Here is a 22,532-nt window from a genome sequence, read left to right as displayed (position 1 = left end):
GCAGGATTCTGTCAGGTTTCACTCTACAGTTATGTAGATGGTCTCTTAGTCAATCTTTGGGTAGAAGTATGACTGCTTTTTAATCCTTTATCTCAGTGGAATCTGGAAAGAAAATGAATGATGATAGAAACTATGAAACTTAAGATGACTTTTTTTTTTAATTTGGAAAATTTTATTTAATTAACTAATTTAGAATATTTTTCCATCATTACAAGAATCTCGTTCTTTCCTTCCCCTCCTCCCAACCCCCTCCACTGACACACAATTCTACTGGGTTTTATATGTGTCATTGATCAAGACTTATTTCCATATCATTGAGATTTGCGCTAGGGTGATCTTTTAGAGTCTACATCCCCTATCATATCCCCATGGAGTCATGTGATCAAGCAGTTGTTTTTCTTCTGTGTTTCTACTCCCACAGTTCTTTCTCTGGATGTGAATAGCGTTCTTTCTCATAAGTCCTTCAGAATTGTCCTGGATCATTTCATTGTTGCTAGTAGAGAAGTCCATTACATTTGATTGTATCAGGATGACCTTTAAAAAAGGAATAATTGGAAAAGAAATACACATTAAAGGTACTAATTTATTTTTTGTTTTATTGTCTCCAGATAACCAGATTAAAAATTGATCGAAACCCCTTTGCTAAAGGCTTCAGGGATTCTGGGAGAAACAGGTAAGGAAAATTGGGAGAGGGCTTCTTGAAATGTCTTTTGTCTGTGCTTCATTCTCAGCTGCCCTATCTGGCTCTGGCTTTGTCAATGGCCATTTGTTTTGGAAAACACAGATATATATCACTATTAAAAGCAAAATAAAATGGAAAGTTGAAGCTGGGGGTGGGAGAAGGGGATGAATATTGAGAGTGGTACCATAAAGAAGAAGAAAAGAAAAAAGAGAATCAATGAAATATTTGAAAATATATGGAAGGGTGTAGAGGGAAGCTCAGAAAGAGACACAAATGAATAGAACAGATAATTGTTGCAATAAATGTGATAAATACTTTAAAAACTATATGTAATAAAAATTTATAGTTTTTATAGTACTCTTTTCTCTTTTTCTTTGTATGTTGAAATGTTGATGTTATAAAACCCCCAAATGGGGTCAGCTGGGTGGCTTAGTGGATTGAGAGATAGTCCTAGGGATGGGGAGGTCCTAGGTTCAAATTTGGTCTCAGATACTTCCCAGTTGTGTGACCCTGGGCAAGTCATTTACCTCCTTTTGGTTAACCCTTACCACTCTTCTGCCTTGGAACAAATACCCAATATTGATTCTAAGGTGGAAGGTAAAAGTTTAAAGAAAAAAGAACCCCCATCCCCAAAAGGAAAAAAAAAACCCAGAAAATTGAAGCACGGACCACTAAACCTTCAATTGGGAAGATAGGTTTCAAGGTGAATTACATAAATTATTAATGCAGCCTAAATATGCCACATAGTCATTTAGTCCTAAACTTCATTCTAGGTACATAGATAAGTGTGCCAAGTAATTTATCCTTGTAGAGCTAATTAGGTGCTGATCAACTACTAACGAAAGAGTGAATTTTAATTTCTTTTACTCAGTGGCAATTATATTTACTAGAATACAGTCTGTTTGGTCTTTAGTTTCTTCATATGTAAAATGAAGAGACTCTACCAAGTGACCTATTAGTCCTATCTAAGCCTCATTCTCTGATCCTCTCATCCAGTACTATGAATAAGTAATTTTTCAGACAACTGAAGCTTTAACTTAAAGATTTAAATAATTTTTAAAAATGCATTCATTTTAAAATGAAACATACTACATTTTTCTCTGTTATAGTATAGTATGTTGAGTATAATTAAAATTTTCTGGATGCTTTAGGGATATCATTAGAGATATTGGTCATAATAATATAATATTTCCCCAGAGAATACCAGAAGGGGATTTTCAAGTGGCTTTTGAGGGGCTATTTGCTCCTATACTGAATGTCCCTAGACTGCCATGCTTTTTTAGCTGGTGGTGATCCTTATTCCTTGCTTCCTTTTTTTTTGGTCATGCTTCATAATTCACATTTATGTTCCATATACTAAACATATTCAATGTTTTACAACATGGGAAAGCTCAAGATTTTTAGTGTAAACAAAATGATAAAACCTGTACATCAATTTCATACACAATATGTTACCTTTAATCTTGGGTTTGAAGGGAGTTCCATGTTTCTAGCATAAATTATTCCGACTTTGTGACAGCTGTTATCTTGATTCAGTGGATTTACCATCCTGAAGGTCTGGGGTTTTCTCTTGGCTTGACCATTACTAGCTGTGAGACTTGGGTAAGCAATTTGATAATGCTTGCTTCTAGTGCTATCCTAAACAAGTTATTTATTGTCTGGAACTCAGTTTCCTCATTTATATTAAAAGATTGTCAGTTTAGATACCTGATCTCTGTGGTCTCTGCTTGCTCTACATCCTAGGACATTTTTATGTCTCCATGATCTCCTCAATCTGGGCACTCCTGACATTGATACAGACTACAACCCATCCATGTTTTCATTGATGGCCACTATGAATTACTATGGCTGAAAAATCCATTATCCTTCAACAAAACCTGGTGATGAACCTCTTCTAAATGAGCTAAACTGGTGCCATCTGTTCCCCCCCCCCCTCACACAAAGCATTTCCATCTTGGTAGGACCTACTAGAACTTGGTCTTACATAACCTTCCAAACACAGGGTCATTTCTATTCTGTGATAAAGCATTGGCTAGGGCTTTAGTGGAGAAATACTGATTAATGATAGTAAGAATATGAGTAATTCACCTTATAAAAACCTTTTAGCTTAAAGATGGCCTTCCTTCAAGTGTTATTATCTCAGTTTTGCAGATGAGAAAACAGAGGGTTCAGAGAAATTATTAAGGATGTATATAGCTTGTATATGGAACAATAGGGACATGAGCCCAATTATTCTCTCTTCTTAGTCCAAGTGATGGAATAAGTTCCATCATTGGTAAAGTGAGAGATATGATGGCAATCTCCAACACCCTTTATATCTCTGAAATTCTATTGTTTTGTTTTTTTTTCTTTCTCATGGTTTGGTTTTCTTTTGTTTCCTTTTAGATCTGTGGTTAAGTTCAGAATGGTGGAGGTTCTCCCAAGTTAGATTTCTAGGTTGGTGAATTACTAGCTTGGTATTTCATTTCATAGTATTTTAAATTATTTTTTTCCCTTATTAGCATAGATTCACAAATTATTTGATTTGATCTCCCTTAAAAAAACAAAATGAAATGAAAAATTCAAGTAGAGTCATATGTGCACCATTTTAAATTATTTTATTATTTTATTTTATTTATTTTATTTTTTTAAACCCTTATCTTCTGTCTTGGAATCAATATTGATTCCAAGGCAGAAGAGAGGTAAGGGCTAGGCGATGGGGGTTAAGTGACTTGCCCAGGGTCACACAGCTGGGAAGTGTCTGAGGTCAGATTTGAACCTAGGACCTCCCATCTCTAGGCCTGGCTCTCAATCCAGTGTTATCCAGCTGCCCTCAAGTTTACCATTTTAAAGCAAATTTGGTATATGAAAAAAATCCAGATTTTTGTAAAAGACAAATGAGTGGGTGGGAGAAATAGTATGTTTTACAAAAGTATTCATCAGAGATTAGTTAATCTGATCCATAGTTGCGCACACATCTGTTTATCCAATTTTTGCTCAAAGATATTGAGTGATAGGGAACTCACTACCCTTTCTACTCTTGGGTAATGTTACCTATTAGTAAACTTTCCCTTATTTTGGGCTGAAATATACCTCTCTTTACATTCTATCTGCTACTTCTAGTTGTTTCCTTTGGGACAAAACTATAATTCTTGTTCCACATGATAACTAAAAGAATATTGGAAGATAGTCTTCATATCTCCTTTAAATTTTCTCTTCTTCAGGAAAATATCTTTATCCCCTTTAAAACACTTGTTTTTAAAAATTTCTGGATGACTTAAGGTCATCATTAGAGATATTGGTCATAATAATATAATATTTCCCCAGGGAATATCAGAAGGGAAGTTTCAAGTGACTTTTGTAGGGCTATTTGCTCAAAAGGACTTCTGTGACTCCATCTTTCTATACTAGAGGATGATCATCATAACATTCTTTGATAATATGATGGATAAGGTTAGTCTTCTTATTTATTGACTCTAGAGACCTAGGAGATGCTTTTCTAGTCACCTTTTTTCCTGGTTAATATCCTATGATGTGTAGTCTGGTGTATTTTTTATTTCTATCTAGAGGAACTGTGAGTGAGAGCTCAGCTGTCTTTTACATTGTCATCTTTTTAGTTAACTATGGTAGGATGTAGCTCTTCCCATTTCCCCACTGAGGAAAGATTCCATGATACCTTGCTTAATTTACTCACCTAGTTCTTTTAACTTATTTTTTATTAATATAATTCATTTCCAGGTATCTTAGCCCCTCCTTTCTTTCTCTACACTAAAGAAGGAGGCCTCATCAGGCAAATAGACATGTACATATAGATTATGTCTTTCATGCTTCCACTTCTCAGTTCATTCTCTGAAAGTGAAAATTTATAAGTTATTCTTCAAATATTAACTCTGTAGCTGTATATAATGTTGGTTCTACTCATTTCACTTTTCATTATTTCATTTAGTTCTTTCCAAGTTTTAAAATTAACTTTAAAAAAATTAAATTTTATATATATTAGTCATAAAAATCCACCTTTCCTTTTGACCTCTTCCAGACCTCCATTGAGAAAGAAAGAAAAACAAAACTTCTATTACAAACATGTATAGCCAAGCAAAACAAATTCCTAAATTAATCATATCAAAATAAAAATCCCAATCTGCACTAAATCCATCACCTCTCTGTCAACATGTGAATAATCAGTTTCACCAGTAGTCCTCTGTAATTGTGCCTGGTCATCACACCAATCAAGAGTACCCAAGTCTTTCAAAGCTGTTTGTCTTTGCAATAGCATTGTTATTGTATGTCATTCTCCTGGTTCTGCTCATTTCACTCTGCAGTTCATAAAAGTCTTCTCAAGTTTCTCTGAGACCCTTCCCCTTATAATTCTTAACTTTTATTTCAAGAAACAATTTTCCATTAATTTAAACATTTTTATATAGCACTTTTTTGGACCCTTTCCAGTTTTTCCAATTTTCCCTTACAAATATGGAATTCTGGGTCAGCACCCTCTCTTGCCTCACCTGAGGCTGTCAACAAAATTGTCCCAGACAAGGAAAACAGAGCTAAGCAAACTTTACTTATCAGGGAGAACTGCAGGTAAAAGAGTCCAAAGTCACCGGATACTCCCAGATAGTCAACAGTGTCAATGACTGGGCAAGAATGAATTTCTAAATTTAGAAACCACTCAGAGCATAGTGCCCAGCTGAAAATAAACTCTTTGAGATACAGCTCCTGTTTGTAGTTGTAATACCCACATGACTTTCTCCTTAAAAAACACAAAGGGCTTGAGAGCCACACACTTATTTTCATAACTCCCTTTATGAGCTAAATTGAAAGAAGAGAGTGTTGATCTCATTTTGCACATAAGGAAAATTAGTGCACAAAGTTAAGGGACTGAACCTGTGATTGCACTGGTATGGGGGATCCCTAGATGGGAAAACTTCATTTATGAATGCATGTTGGCACCTTCTCTTTAACTTAGGGTTCATAATCTGGGGCCAGTGAATTTAAAACTTTTTTGATAATTCTATTTCCATAATTGATTTCCTTCATTATCCCATGCATTTTAAAGACTCAGAAATGGCTCATAGATTTCACCACATTGCCCAAAGGGTCCAATGTGAAGAACCCTTGAAATAGAAGCTCTCTGATATCTATGATTCTGCAATCTGTAAATCAAATCATCACCGCCCCTCCCATTTATCTTTTGAGACCATCTGTATTTCCATAGTCAAGTTTGGAGACATTAAGAGATATATTTAGAATCTTCGAACCAAGCAGGAATTTTGGTTTCTGTCAGTCCCTTCTTGGATCATCCTTGTGGTCTCAGCTCTGTTTTTCAGCTGTTGTAGAACTAATGCTAAATGATTGCCATCAGTTCCTCCTGCCTGAGTCTCTGGTGGAGGTGTTAGGAACTTTGCACACACACACACACTCATACCACAACTAGTGGAAAACTTCTCTCTTCTTCCAGAATCCCAGAGGTCCAAAACACATCCAAAAGCAACTTAGTAGTGTTCTTGCCTGAAGCCTAGGAGCCTGGTGATGGTGTCATTCAAAACATCTCCAGGGCTTGGGACCTCAACCTCTGAAAACACCTTTTCATAAGCTATTTTCCAGTCCTTGGTCCCTTCCAGTTATCTAAAACTCAGTTAATGGATTGATGCCATTCTTCCCCTTTCCCCAACCATCACCAAGCAGCTTATCCTCCCTCCCCTTTCCTACCCCCTGCCCAAAATAGGACTAAGAAATGTAAGACAGAGCTCTTTTGTAATCACATGGTCAGGATTCTGTCTGTCTTCATTTTTAAAAGATTCTGCTCCAAACATTACAATCTGTGACATAATCTTAGAGAGTCAGATAAGTCAGTGAGCATTGAAGTGATTTGTCCAGGGTCAACTGGCCAATATATGTGCAAGGCAGAACTTGAACCTAATCTTTCTGGCATTGAGGCAGATTCTCCATCCTCTATATCAGACTGCTTAGAGGCGAGGTCGTTACTCTACTGATTATGTGTGACAAAATAATAGAAACTTTTTAAAAAACAAACTCTCAGTGTTTTGGAGGTGGAGCGAGGGACCAGTTTGAGTCTGATGCCCCACCTGTTAAACAAATGAACAGGAAATCTTTTTAAAAAATCTGAGAACCTCCCAAGGCATCTTCAACACTAAGCAGTTTGTACAAAAGAATATTTGATGAGTTACATATAAATGTACCAGAAACATACGGATTAAATTTCTCTTAAAAACACATGGGCTTAAAAATTAGTGGGGAAGGTGCTTGGCCAATGTCTTTTGGTTTTACTGAACACAAAACATTTGTGAAATACTTTGGAGACCCAGAATTTGCCAAACCCCAAACCAAAACATGTTCAGGTTTGTCAAGCACTATCCATCCCAGCCCAACCAAGAGGGCCTCAAAAGGGGAAGGAGCAAGAGCCAGTCGGGGCTTGGGGCAGAGGAGAAGGAAAGGAAGAATGTCTCCACCCATCACCCTCTGCAGAAATGCCCCCCACCCAGCTCTATAGTGCTGAAGACTTTTTACAGTCATCTATAATCAAAATTGATTATTAAGAAACCAATAAGCTAGTGTTCTACAGGATACAGATTCATGCCCTGAATGTGTGTGGTTGGTGGTGGGGAGAAGGATAGCCTTAGCATAGAATAGACTTGGGATCTGGTGAAGCTTACCAACCAACTGTGGGCTCATGTTTCCTCATCTGTAAAATTTGAAAATAAAAATCCCCATTGGGTGCATCTCATGGGCAATTGTGTGGATGCAATAAGGCAATAGACATAAAGCGCTGACATATAGTACAGGTTCTTTTGTTTTGTTGATTGTAAATCTCAAACAACCATGTAAGTGTCAGCTATTTATTTTATGGATGGATATCCCAGGAGTCTCAATGGGTCTGCTTTGGGTGGTTAGCCTCATGATATTAGCATCTCAATAACAAAAACTTCTTAACATTGCTATTTAGTAGATATTTAGTCTGACTCTTCATGATGTCATTTGGAGTTTTCTTGGCAAAGATACTAGAGAGTTTTGCCTTTCCCTACTCCAGCTAATTTTATAGATGAGGAAACTGAGGCAAACAGGGTTAAGAGACTTGTCTAGGTTCACATTGCTAATATGTGTCTGAGGCCAGATTTAGACTCAAGAAGATGAATTCCTGACTCCAGGTCTGGTGCTCTACCCACTGTGCCATACAGTTAGTTATCCCATCCTAAGAAACAGTTATCTAAAACTCATGAACTGTTTCAGGAGGTAATGATTTCTTCGTTATTGAAGTTTCTCAAGCACATGGGTTAGACCAGATCAGTCAATTAACAAAGTTATTATTGACTTATAAATGTAAGTGTCTCCCAAGGCTCTGACCTCAGACTTTTATTCTTTTTTTTCTGTCTATATTCTCATGCTTGGTGATCTCATCAGCTTCCATTGTGCAAAACATATCTAAACAGATGATTCCCACATCTATTTATCCAGCACTTTGTCTTTTCACTAAACAATTCTTTGTTAGATATTTCAAACTGGATGTCTTGTAGGTCTTTTGACTCAACATACCTAAAAGAGAACTTGTTATCTTCTCCTCCAAACTCTCCCTTCTTCTGAATTTCCCAATTCCTGTTAAGGACAACACTATCCTTCAGTCACCCAATTTTAAAACCTCAGCATCATCTTTGACTCCTTTTTCTGACTCTTCCTTTCTTTCTACCCTAATACTCATCTCTTGCCAATCTTGTGATTTTTTTTACAGTAGCAGTCCTCAAACTTTCTGGCCCTTTATAGTCTTAAAAATTGTGGACCTCAAAGCACTTTCATTTATATGGGTCCTTTATATAAATATTTATTCTATTAGAAATTAAAATGTCTTAATATCATTATGAAAATAGTTTTGACCTGTGGAGGTCTCTGGGACTTCCATGGGTCCCTGGGCTACTCTTTGAAAATAACTGTTCTACAATATCTCCTAGAAACGTCCTCCTCTTTTTTTCTTGCAGAGCCTAGTTTGGGTCCTCATCACTTCTCTCTTCTCTGGATTCTTGCAATAGTCTTCAAAGTGGCTTCTTTGCTTCAAGCTTCTTTCCCTTTGCAATCATTCTCCTCAGCTGCTAGTGATTTTTCCTAAAGCATAGTTCTGACCACATCATGCTCTTGTTGAAGGATGATGTCCATTGATTGTCCAATGGTGCCCCATTACCTTCAGGATTAAATATCAAGTTCTCTGTCATTTAAAGCTCTTTACAACCAGGCCAGTTCTGACCTTTCACATCTTCTTATACCTACTTACTCCTCTCCATGGGCTTTGTGGCCAAAGTCATACTAGCCAACTTGTTATTTCTCCTTTCCCTTAGCTTTGACCCTGGCTGTTCCATATGCCTTTTCACTAGTTGCTCATTTGCACCCTGAATATTCTCCTTTTAAGCCTCTGATGTTTAGAATTCTTGGCTTCCTTTAAGACTCAGCTCACGTGCAAGCTCCTCAAGAGGCCTTCATGGTCACCTTAGCTGTGTGTGCCATCTCTTTTAAGGTTATTTTCTACCTACTCTGAATTTACCTTTTTAAAAAATTCTTTCTTTCCTAGTGACCACTGTAGGACAAAAGGGCAAGGGGTAGGTAAATGACATTAAGTGACTTACCCATCTAAAAAGTGTCTGATTCCAGATTCAAACCCAGAACCTCCCATCTTTAGGCTGGGCTCTCCATCCACTATGCCACCTACTTGCTCTAAATCTAAATTTAACGGGTCTATTCTGGTCATTTGTCTTTTTTTTCCCTTTGGATCTTCAGTTGTTTTTTTTTTTAACATGGTGCCTCACATAAGTTCTTGCTAATGCTTCATAAGGCAGTTAAAGAATTCAATCAATAGAATGTTGGACCTAGAGTTAGGAAGACCTGAGTTCAAATACAGTCTCAGACACTTACTACCTGTGTGACCCTGGCCAAGTCACTTAACCTCAATTGCCTAGTCCTTACCACTCTTCTGCTTTGGAACTGATGTTTAATATCAGTTCTAAGGCAAAAGATAAGAGGTTTTGTTTTTTTTTTAAAACCATAGCTCTTGAACTGAACCAATTTTGGTAACTCCATTGATAATATCCACTTCTGGGTCATAGTTCAAGAGCAGAGAAGAGTACTCCAGAACACTTTCCTTCCTACCTTAAATTGTACTCATACATCATTCCTCTCCAAAGTGCTATGAGTTAATAGCCCTTAGGTATCCTAGACCCTTTTTAAATTTTTTATTTAATTAGTCAATTTATAATATTTTCCCTTGGTTACAAGAATCATGATCTTTCCCTCCCCTCCACCTACCCCCTCCCATAGCTGATGCTCAATTCCACTGGGTTTTACATGTGTCCTTTATCAAAGCTTATTTCCATATTATTGATATTTGCAGTAGGGTGATCATTTAGAGTCTATATCCCCAATCATAACCCCGTCGAACCATGTGATCAAGCAGTTGTTTTCCTTCTGCTTCCACAGTTCTTCCTCTGGATGTGGATAACGTTCTTTCTCATAAGTATCTCTGGATTGTCTTGGATCATTACATGGATGCTGGTAGAGAAGTTCATTACATTCGATTGTACCACAATGTATCAGTCTCTGTGTACAATGTTCTCCTGGTTCTGCTCCTTTCAATCTGCATCACTTCCTGGAGGTCGTTCCAGTTCCCATAGAATTCCTCCACTTTATTATTCCTTTGAGCACAATAGTATTCCATCACCAACATATGCCACAATTTGTTTAGCCATTCCCCAATTGGAGGGCATCCCCATATTTTCCAATTTTTTTGCCACTACAAAGAGTGCAGCTATGAATATTCTTGTACAGGTCTTTTTCCTTATTATCTCTTTGGGGTACAAACCCAGCAGTACTATGGCTGGATCAAAGGGCAGACAGTCTTTTATTGCCCTTTGGGCATAGTTCCAAATTGCCTTCCAGAATGGTTGGATCAATTCACAACTCTACCAGCAATGCATTAGTGTCCCTACTTTGCCACAGCCCCTCCAGCATTCATTACTCTCCTATGCTGTCGTGTTAGCCAATTTGCTAGGTGTGACATCCTAGACCTTTAACAGTAATTAATGCCATTCAATTGGACACTGTTGGCTAGTAGTTGAAATGCTATAGTGATTGTGCTGTGGGGGTTGCTGGATAATTTGGTAATTCCTATCATGCTCCGCTGACAAATGGAAGCATTATCAATCCCACCAGCATCATTTGCTCAAAGTATCTGTTGAAGGACTGTTATATTTGGCCTGGCTCTAGGCACCATATTGGGACAACTGTACAGCCACAATCCATGTTTTGTGAGAATTCACACTCTAAGAGGGACAATAGTGACGTAGACAAACACCCAGTCATACAGGCAGGACATACAGACAGGAGAGTAAAGAATATAAATCTAAGACAGAATAAGGTGGTGAATATATACATACATATATATATACATATATATGTATATATGTATTCCTTTCTTGCTTCAGTTTTGATTTCTAGGTTGCTTTCTCCAATCATAGGAGTAGGGCTTCCAGCTGAGGTAGGCATGAAACAGGAAGCAGAGTTGTTGAGTTGGAGAGGCATTGAATGATCTCCAGATGCTGTCCATTCAATCTTGGTGCTTTTACTAAGAGTTCAAGCCACAGAGAGACAGAAAGGGGAGGCAGCACTCCAAGGAGGAAGAGAATGAGAGAAAGAGAGAGAAGGGGAGCAGAGATGAGGAGAGAATGGAGGAGAAAAAGAAAGGAGAGGGGAAAGGGTAGAGGTGGGGGAAAGAGGGAGGATTAGTGGGAAATAAAGGATAGGGGAGGAGAGGAGAGAGGTGAGAAAGAAAGGGGAGAAGTGGCTCAGAGAGATGTAAAATCATCTTAGTTTGGAAGATCATCAGGGCAATTTTGAACTCAAATCTGAAATTAGTATTTGAAATTAGTTGCAATCATCCATAGTTTGGGACACATAGTCTTTGAAACAGCAGTCCTCACTGTGAATGACAGGGAACTAATTCTGTGTGCTTCTTGGCTCATGGGAAAAGGAGAATATTCTGTATATTCTAGCATCTGCAAATGTTAGAACAGAAGGGTGTGATGTGAACAAAGGCAGAAAGGATGGTAGATCCAATAACAGCTGCCTAGCAGTGGGATAGAACTTCTATTAAACTTACTTCATCTTGAAGTCAAAGGTGTGTGTGTGTGTGTGTGTGTGTGTGTGTGTGTGTGTGTGTGTGTGTGTGTGTGTTTAAATGGACTCTTCTGTGACCTGTCCTCTGCCTGACTTCATATGGCAGGATGGTCCCTCTAATACTGATTCATTTCTAGTTTTCAAAAGTAGATGTGGAAGGTGATTTCAGTAAGCTATTAACAAGGGGAGGAATAATGCCTTTGATAGAAGGAATCATAGGAAGTCAAAGTCTTGGACTTGTGGAAGCTAATGTGCCAAGTCCCTTCCAAAGCAAGTGGTCAGGGACTGAAATGTAAACCAACACTCTGAGTTACACATCTCCCTGGCCTGAAGGAGGAACCTCCTATAACCACCTTACCAGCTCACTAGTGGAAGGAGGAACCCAGCCAAGTACTGTCCTGTCATTGAAGGTCATGGCCAGAAGAAAGAAGGCAAGACAAGGAACCTGAAGTTACTTGAGTCTCCATCTGTTGTGAAAACATCTACCCCAGTAAGGGAGTGAGTTAATTGAGCCAAGATTTTACTACCAGCTTCATCTAGGTCAATATGTTTTCAGACAGCATCCAGGAAACATCTCCAAGCAAATGCAGGAGCAAACAGAAGAGGATAAAATTTATGAGCTGTCTGAAGACTGAGGATTTATATGAATTTATCTTAGAAATTCTAGGGAGTGTGAGGATCCTAGGTTGACCCTTTGTACCTCTTCTTCCTCCATCCTTCTTCTACTTCTTCTAATTCAGGTGGTCTTCCTTCTATCTCTCACTGCATCTGAAAGTATCAGCTTCCCCAACACTGGTACCTATCCCCAAGTCCCCCAATACAAACCATTGCCATCAGGTCTCAAAAATGGCATTTCCAGAACCAGGGGCACTGGCATAACTGAGTGAGAAGCTTGTTACCAAGAAGATATTTTTACTTTATGCAAACAGTCCTAAAACTTCTGGCCTTCTACACTCTACAAACTGAAAAGACACAGAGGAAGAAGCTGTATTATAAGGGTGTAGCTTAATGATGGCAGATCTCTGAAGGGAAAGGTGGATCCATGAAGGGAAAGAGGCTCCTTTACTTGCTCAGAATTTGAGCAACTCATCTCAGTTGTACTCAGATAACGATGTGCTCGCAGGGAGTTGAGGTGATTTTTCCTTTTTCATCATAAAGATAAACTAGGTGCCTAGAGTGTTGGGCCTGCAGTCAAGAAAGACCTGAGTTCAAATATGACCTTAGACACTCACTGTGAGATGGGGCAAGTCACCTAACCTTTAGCTGCCTCAATTTCTTCATCTGTAAAATGGAACTTATAATAGCACCTAACTGCTAACAATATTATAAAGATAAAATTAAATATATTTTAATTAATTGAATTTATTTCAAGGTATCTCAACTCTTTCATCCCATCCCCACACCATAGAAGGCATAATTAAGCAAACACACACACACACACATATATATATATATATATAATGTATATTCTGTATTTTGAGTTTGCATTTCTCAGTTCATTCTTTGAAGATGAATATTCACATGTTATTCTTCAAGTATTAAATCTGTATATGTATAAAATGTTCTCTTGGTTCCAATCATTTCACTCTTTATTACTTCATGCAGTTCTTTCCAAGTTTTTTTAAAAAAAATATCTCCTTATTGTTTCTTATGGCACAGTAGTGCTCCATCATAATTATGTACCACAGTTTCTTTAGCCATTCCCCAGTTGATGGAAATCCCGTAGATTTCCTATTTTTGCCACCACAAAGAGAACTACTATAAATATTTCAGAACATATAGATTATTTTTATTTCCCTCTGATCTCCTTGGGAAACAGATCTAGCAATAGTATTGCTGCTTAGAAATATATGTAAAGCACTTTACAAAACTTAAAGCACGGCATACATGCTAAATGCTAGCTAGCTAAAAAGAATAAGGCTCACCCTTGAAGTTTGTCTTTCTCACTCACTGCCTTTCTACTATCTCTTCTCCCTTTCAGAATCATCTTCCTTCCTAGGAGATGCATGCTGTTACTGTCATATTTAATCCAAAGGAATGACTCTATAATGGTGGAATTTCAGTAACTGTAACAGGTGTCATGGATATGAGAGATATTTTTGGATGATAGGACTTCACGGTTTCTCTCAAGTCACACCAAGTAGAAGTCCTAACAAGAACTTCCCTATCCTGTCTAGTGGTATGCTTTCTCCTTTAGATCCATGGCAGGATTTCTTGGTGATTAGTCTTCTTTTTGCTCCAGGCACAAAGGAGTGTGCATCAAGGAAGAAAGATATATCTTTTGAAATATCTAGGGAACTGAGAAATGTAGGCTGTTATTAGATGGAAAGAGTAGAGATGACTAGTCAGGGATGACAAGCAGGACCAGGGTTGATACATTTGCTTTATACCTTTGGAGATAATATCATACCAACGTCACAGGGTTGTTGTAAGTCTCCAATCTGATAACATATGGTCAGTATTTGCCAACTTTAAAGCACTCTATAAATACTGGCTATTAAGTTGGAAAAAGCATATTAGTTTTGGAATAGGTTTCAGTTAAAATCGTGGAATGGAACTCTCCATTGTAAGTACCCCAAACCTTTTCCCTCTTCATCAGCTTTCTATATTTCTTTGAGGTGAATAAAATGATTTTCCTATAGTATTGTTTATCAAAATTGCTTAGAGAACTTCTGAGGTGTTCAACAAGCAATTCAACAAACAACATGATTGGTTCATTGAGAAATGAAAAATGAAAGAAATTACAGCCCCCCCCCCCCCGATCTCATGGAGTTTACATTCGAATGAGAAAAAGGGAAGATAAACATACAGAAAAAAAGTATAATCTGAAGTAGAATGTGATTAGGTGTCAAGAAGACATTTGGTGAATGAGCTAAAACTCTTAGGTGGAATTGCTTTTTGGAGGAGGTGGTACCTGAGCTAAGCCTTGAAGACAGAAAAGATGAGAAATGAAGAGGCCATCTCTCTACATGATAAGCATCTCTACACACATAGAAGGAAAGCAGGAGAAGGGAAGCATGGAAGGTTAGGTAGAATATAGAGTACTTGAAAGAGGGTACTAGGAAATGGGGCTAGGAAGATAAGTTGGAGTTAGATTGTTTAGAACTTAAAATGTTTTTTGGCAATAGGGATCTATGGAAAGATTTCCAGTGAAAGAGTGACAAGTGCATTAGGAAGTTTATTTTGGCAGTTGTGTGAGGAATGGACTGTCAATAAGAGGGACTGGAGGTATGACAGTCAGGAAGTTATTGCATTTCTATAGGTGAGAGGTGATGTGGTCTGAACTGGATGGTTATAGTGTGATTGGAGAAGAGGGAATGCTTCCTAGGGATATTATAGAGGTAGAATGTACTGTGTTTGGAAACTGCATTAAAACTCAACAAAATCCTTCAGAATTTCATGAGTTTAAACAACATTCCCCCCATTTTACAGATTATAAAACAGGTTTAATAAGGCAAATCAAATGTCCCAATTTGCATCAGTATTCAGTGTCAAAAACCAGAAAAGAACTTAAATCTCCTAGTTGGGGCCCAGTTTGCCTAACACTAGGTCATATTCCCTCTCTAAATCCATTGCTCACATGCTGGTTGACTCACTTTGCAAGCTGAGATCCAGTTGGCCAATCATAAAATCTCTTTCAACCACTGTGCCTTTCCAAGTGTCTCCCTCCCAGTGAGTATCTATATTTTCATTTATTCTCCCAGGAGGCATTAGTTATGTTTTTCCATGTTGAACCTCCTTCTATTCTTTCCTGGCAGCATTTCCAGCCTCCTTGGATTTTGCATGATTTTTCTGTTGTGACTGGCATGGATAGGACCTGCCACTTGGGCCAACCTATGGATTTAATCAATGTTCTCCTAGCCTTCCCTCTCAATCAGGGTTATAGATACCATACTAGGTAACCAGACCGAAATAGACTCTTAGCAACATACAGTCAACTATCTCCTATCCATTTAATTTATAATCATTTATCATTTCTCCTGGCTTATGGTCTTTTAGACAGTTAATTTTTTTGGGGGGTCTTGTTATTCGTTCTCCCTACCCTGTCATGAGCTTTTTTTCCACTATTGTCCTCTTACTCATGTTGTATTGCCAGGAAAAGTTGGCAATCGTTTTGTTATCTATGGCTCTTGACCAGTGATGGTGTCATCTAACAGGGTGATGTCTTTGTAATGGCTAACATATTGGAGCCTGTGATAATGAGGCCCTCTGTGGCTTGAGGGACATGTTTTTTGTTCTCTTAGGAGGGAATTTGAGGATCAGACCTAGGTAATACATTGTTTCCTTAACATTTAATCCAGGGCCAGAGGAGTGGCCATGACTTGGACTGCAAGGAAACAAGAGAATTTCTTACATTATCAGTGTCAGAAATTGGTCCTTTGCTTTGGGAAAGGGACAACTTGAACTCTTGACTTCATTGGTCTATTGGACACCAGCGGTTCTGTCCCATAAAAGTCATCTCCAGGGCTGCCTCTGTGGCCATGTGGAAAGTATTACACCATCATTCTTCTTAGCTAGATTGTGGGCCTTTGTCAGTTTGTGGTTCTTTAGAGTATCCCCAGGATGACAAGACAGTCTCAGCGGTCTGGATGAAGAAGCCAAGCCCAGATCCAGTGAAGGAGAAGGAGGGGCTGAGGATAGAGGGCTTTCTCAAGTTATCGCCCATTTGACCTCTCCTCTTGTGGAATGAAAAATGGCCTTGTCTCTCCCTAGCTCGTGCTCCCTACATCACCCATGGCACCAGGAAATTGGCTGTGGAGGAAAGGAAAGAACCAATGTAGAGTAATGAAATCAGGTATTTGAACGGTAAAGAATAAAGAGAAAGTAAATAGAATGAAAAAAAAATTAAGGCAATCCCCATTCCTGAGCCAAATTGAAAGCAGAAGTTGCACGTTAATGTGATGCCTGGTGGGATTATGAATATTGTTCTAGTTACTGAACATTTACTGAACACCAAAGGGATGCCCCCACCATTCTTTTGGAATGAGTCTGTTGGAAGGCAATCCCTTACAGGCTGGCTGTTTTCCCAAAATAGTGGATTCTGAGGCATTACCAGTTTGCAAATGAGGGGCCCCCTGTCTCTCTTTATTCTCTCTCCCTCCCTCACCACACGTTCAGAAGTTTCTATTTTCTTAGCCAAGAGTAGTTTGGAGAATCTAGAATAAAGAGGATTGGAACTCTAACCAGTGAACAAGTGGTGATTACAGCAGAAAGGCTTAAGAAGGTGGACTGGGAATGGTGTTTTCTATCACTGGCTCAAGGAGGGGGAAGCAGAAGGGAGAGGAGAAGGGGGGACGTTTGCCAATTCGACTGTCTTCCTGAGTAGAAGCCTCGCTGATAGTGATAGCAGGCTCAGAGCAGTTCACCATGTGGAAAGTGTTAGTGGCACACAGATACCTGGGACAGCTTAAAGGGCTTCTCCCCCCACCCCCTTTCACTTTTTAGACAATGGAATCACTTTACATATGATTCTGCACTAAAACTTTATAGAGCTAAGAGTAGGTGAATTGAGGAGCAAGTCAAAAAGCTGAGCCCTGGAAGAGCCATCCAAGTAACTGAGTGTCTTAAGGCAAAGGTGGCAATGACTAAGAGAAAGGTAGAGGTCAGACAGTGTAGAGATTGTAATGGATGATGCACATTTGGACTCAGGCTTTGTTGAAGGTGGGCCATCCCCATGGAAAGAAGAACAAACACTGGAAGAGATCAGAAACTCACAGGAAACTGAGAGTCAAAGAACAGGGATTCAGATGGAGGAACCATTGCTATATCCCTAGCATAAATCTTTGGGCTCTTTTTTAGCCCCTTCTCTCTTGATTCTGTGTACTGGGTTCCATCCAGTCTGGAACATCAAAGACTGAAGGGGGTATATGTTTGAAATTTATGAAAATATCAGTGATGTGGATGGGGTGAACACAATCTAAGAGGTCTCTGGATCCTGGTATATGAAAACTAGGGAAGTCCATCTTAATCTGGAAAGAGGGAGTTTTAGGACCAACAGAAGAACCATTGTGGAATAAACAAATGTGGTACTTACAACTCAAAGATATGACACAGGATGAAAATACAGGCACATTCAAAAAAGATTTGGCAAAATTCATGAATGAAAGATCCATTGGCGGATTAAAGCTAGATATAGGAACAAGAACATCCCTAAATTTTGGGGCAGTTATGCCCTCTCACAAATGCTCCATCTGTCAGAAACAGATTTTGGGGTTAGAGAACTATGGCTATGATCAAATTTGACATTTCTAGGGTTGTGTATTTTATTTTAAGTATATTTCTTTTGATGAATATATAGTAGAGTTATTATTAGAAATATTAGAAATATCCTTCAGGGTTTGGTAATATGTTCTTCTCCCCATTCTCTCAAATGGCAATGGGAACAGTGTCTTAATGTTCTATGGTAAGCAGAGAGGTGACAGGCAGAAGTAATGCTGATTTCCCAGATTCGAAGTAGCATGGAAACACAGTTCTCTTCAGATATGTTTAGCATTCTATTTCAGTTCTCTCTGACAGTATTATCCATCAGCAAACACTCAATAATCAGAGGGTATAATTTTCCCACTCAACCACACAATTTGACATTTTTCTATATACAGAGTTCTATATGGGGTGCTACTTGGGAGGACTTTGTGATATTGGAGAAACTCTCATTACTAAAAAGCTGCACACAGTCCTTTCTGGACATTAAAGGTTCTACTTGCAGTCTTGCCATTTAGAAAAGCAGAATATAGATTGCAAACTCCTTGATGATGGGGATTGTTTTTGCCATTTTAAAAAATCTCTGGCACTTGGCATAGTGCCTGGAACATAGTAGGTGCTTGATAAATGTGGTTAAGGGTAATATAATCCACTTCTTATAATTCTCTTCAGGTTGAAATTGGTTATTTATCTTAATGTGTAAAGGATGAGCTTTATTTTTGGAGAAAATGAAACTATTATTGCTATTGGAGGTAAAAATTCAACTATATTCTTCTCTGATTAGACTATATATGGAATATTACATATAGTTCTGGGTGGCACATTTTTAACAAAATATTGAAAAACTGGAGGGAGGCCAGAATGTTAAACATCTAAAAACTACTAGGTATGGAGGACTATTGGAGACAATCTCATGTATTTCACTTGAAGAGAAGACTGAGGAGAAACATACATAATAGACATCTTCAAATGTCTGAAGAGCTATTGCATAAATGGAAGTAGGGGTAGCACTAAGGTTATTCTAGAAGAAAAAAAAATAATTTCAATTGTTCCTAAAATAAAAATTATAGCTCACATTATATAGCACTTCAAGATTTACAAAGGGCTTTCCCACTAATGACTAGTAAGGTAGGATATTCAAGTTCTTTAATTCCCATATTATAGATCAGGAAATTGAGGCTTAAAAAGAGTGAAATGACTTGGAAAGTTAAGTCAGAGCCATTGCCTATCTCTCTGATTCTAACATCGTGTTGCTTTTAATGAGCAGGAGGAATTAAAAAGAAGATATTGGCTTAACAGCAATAACAACTTTCTAACTATGAGAGCTGTCCAGTGGTATAAACAGTGGCTGGATGGCCATCTGTGAGCAGTGCTGCAGAGGGGATTTCTGCAATGTGTGGGAGGTTGGACTACATGATCTTCAACTTCCCTTACTAATTCCATGCTGTAATTCACCAATTTCATCTTTTGGCTGCATTTTAAAGTCTGGGCTAAATGATAGTTTTTCTCAGCAGAATTAACTACTTAAAATATATTTGTTAAAGCATTTACCAGGAATATCTTGAGTACTATGGGAAAGAATTCAAATTCATTATCCTCAGGTACAAGGATCTAACTTCAGAGACCATCTAGTCCAATCCCCTCCTTTTACAGATGAGGAAACTGAGGCTCAGGGAAATCATGATTTGCCCTAGGTAACAAAGATCATTTTACATTTGTTTAGGTTGTTCTTGACTCATTCTGTGATTTTATTAATAAAGATCACTCCCAGTAAGGAATTTCCTCTCCCAATAACTCCTCTATAATTTAGAACTTTAGGAAGTTGGCTGGTCTACTGACTAATTAACTTTGCCAGTGATCACACCACTGTGTGTATCAGTGGTGGGACTTGAACTCAGATATTCTAGACTATGAACTATCCATTCTGCCATGCTGCTGCTCTATTTTTGTCTAAGTAAATATACCTTCTTACAGACTTTCCTACTTTTATTATGAAATAAAGAAAAGACCTACTCTGTATTTGGGGAATACCTTGGAGTAAACAAGCATTCTAGCTTTCATATCTTGCCATCATCATTAGTGTGAGTGAGGTTTTTGTTTTCTGTTCATTTGTTTCATTTTATCTTAATTTTCAATTATATTAAATTAAGTCAAAATTCAATTCGGTTTTTAAAAATCTCACAGCAAATATGTATATTGAAGCAAAACAAATTCCCATATTGTTCATGGCCAAAAGTACAGATCTCATTTTGCATATTAAATCCGCCATCACTGTGTCAGGAGATGGATAGGATGGTTCATTATCATCCTCTGGAATCATGGTGGTGGTAGTGGATGTATATACGTGTGTGTGTGTGTGTTGTTAAAGAAGAATGGAGATAGAGGCAGCTTCCGTAAAGATCCTGGTATTTGCAGTGAGCCTCAATTGCCTTCAAAGAGAATCACCAGCTAATGTTCATGGTAGTCAGTCCAAGATCTAAAATTAGGTTCCAGAGGTCAAGATCTAAGTCTTCTATGCCTTTTCCCTTGTGACCACCCAGCCTGGGCTTGCTTTTCCCCTTTACTTGTTGCTTATGAGCTTTCTCTCTCTACTAAATTGTGGGCGATGCATTATTCAGTGTTAATGTGGGCTGACCATGTGAAGATGTCTTCTGTTTCGACTTTTAACAGATTAACAGCTCCTAAACATTATGCAATCTCCTCAGGTTTGACTTACCAGCCCTTGTGTATTTAAAGCCTCAGAGATTCCAGGGATGGCATTAGAAAGTTAGCAGATAAAATGAGGTCTTTTTGCAAAGAAAATATTTTCCAAAGCAAGAAGTCAATCAGCACATTAGAAAATTGGGGAAGGGGAAAAGAAGAGGATTCTAAAGCCTCTTTTCTGGAAAAGATATTTACTTGCACTTGTAACACAATCTCTTTAGCTTTACTGAATAGAACTACAATAATTACAATAATGTTGTTATCATTTTATCATATAATATCATATCATATAACCATGTTATCATATGATAACAATATTATTGTTATACTGCTGTGGAAAGGAAAACTGTTACAAAACCTTCCTTATCTTCTGCCCCTCAATTTTCCCTACAATCACTTTAAATATTATACTGCCCATTACATTTGTACATGATACTTTACAAAAATCAGCTTTTCTGCAGCAATCTTGTGAAGCTGGTATAGCTTTTTTTAAAATTTCCATTTTATAGTTGAAGAAACTAAGGTTCAAGGAGATGAAGTGACTTCCAATATTCACGCAGCGAGTTAGTATCAAAGATAGGGTTCAAACCCAGGTCTCTACTGACCTCCATGTCCAAAAATCTTCCCACTGTACTAGGATATCTGGAAATTAACCATATGGAGAAGATGGGAGTGTTATAAGATTAAATGGTGCAGATCCCACCCCAGAAATGAAGAGAAAGCTTTCTTGTTTCAAGAAAGCATCATGGTCACCTCTCAACAAACCCATAGTATGGGGCTGCCTGCTGTATGACCTCCCTCAGGTCAGACAGTCATTCAACAAACATTTAGTATGTATAACATGCCAGGCATTGTGCTAAACAGGGTCTAAAAAAGGGCAAAGACACAAACTATTTTATTTTGACACCAAAATAAATAGGACAAAAAAGCAGCTAGAAACATATTCAATGAAAAACCCCATAGAAGATTTTACCTAAAAAAAGAAATAAAACTCAACAAATGTGACAAATAAATGTAGATATAAAAAATGTAGACATATACAATGGAACTTATCAAACAGATAGGAAATGTCTGCTTCATGCTGAGTATCAGGAAGATAACAATTTAGAAAGGATGAAGTCCTTATCTAAGAATCAGAGAAGGTCCAACAACTGGAAGTTTTGTTCCGGACTTAACTCACCTTCCTAATCCCAAATCCCCTTTTGAAAAGAGGAAGCATCAGCAAATGATTGTGGTTAGAAAATTCAGTTACTTCTGAATTAATACATTTTTCATATGCATTTTAGAAAAATAATTGGATGAGCGTATGTTTTCCTCTCCTCTCCTCCAAATTGGAAAGATCTGCATTTGAGCCAGTTCTACAAGCAAATTGTCTAAAAAGAATTGCCCTGAAGGTGTTCTGAATCTTCTTCTTCTACTCAGAGAGGCCCAAGAAGCTGATCCCAAAGATTATTCATATGGTTTGCAGCCTCCTTGAGCAGAGTCTTTTGCTCAAATATTGGGAAGAGCTGTATTTGGCTTCAGAAACATTTCCCATCTCTTTTCCTTTCTCTCACTGATTCCCATGCCTAGTCTGTTCTCCCTCCAGAATGCTTCATGTCCTTCAAGACTTGGCTCAAGCATCACCATCCACATGAAGCTTTTCCTGATCTTCCCATTTGTTGGTTCCCAAACTCCCATCTGTTTGTACCCATTTTGTATACTTCTTAGCTTAACAAACTTCAAAGAACTATATAGAAAATCTACCTATGATTGTATCTACATATGTACATATTGTCTTTCCCATAAACTAATATGGTCA

General features: G+C 38.0%; 1 protein-coding gene across 4 annotated transcripts in view; it reads left to right on the top strand.

Annotated features, from left to right (window-relative positions):
- The window catches only part of TBX15 (T-box transcription factor 15), a 165,411-nt gene that overhangs the window by 122,665 nt on the left and 20,214 nt on the right, over positions 1-22,532 (top strand). For all 4 annotated transcript variants that reach the window (XM_007485284.3, XM_007485282.3, XM_001362919.4 and 1 more), the window contains exon 6: positions 609-673. In XM_007485284.3, the coding sequence (XP_007485346.1) occupies positions 609-673 (65 nt within the window). The remainder of the gene's footprint in view (positions 1-608; positions 674-22,532) is intronic.

The sequence above is a fragment of the Monodelphis domestica genome, chromosome 2 (genome assembly GCF_027887165.1).
Source record: "Monodelphis domestica isolate mMonDom1 chromosome 2, mMonDom1.pri, whole genome shotgun sequence".
Taxonomy (NCBI): Eukaryota; Metazoa; Chordata; class Mammalia; order Didelphimorphia; family Didelphidae; genus Monodelphis; species Monodelphis domestica.
The sequence above is the reverse complement of the archived record's forward strand: the minus strand, read 5'-3'. Positions and strand labels throughout refer to the sequence as shown.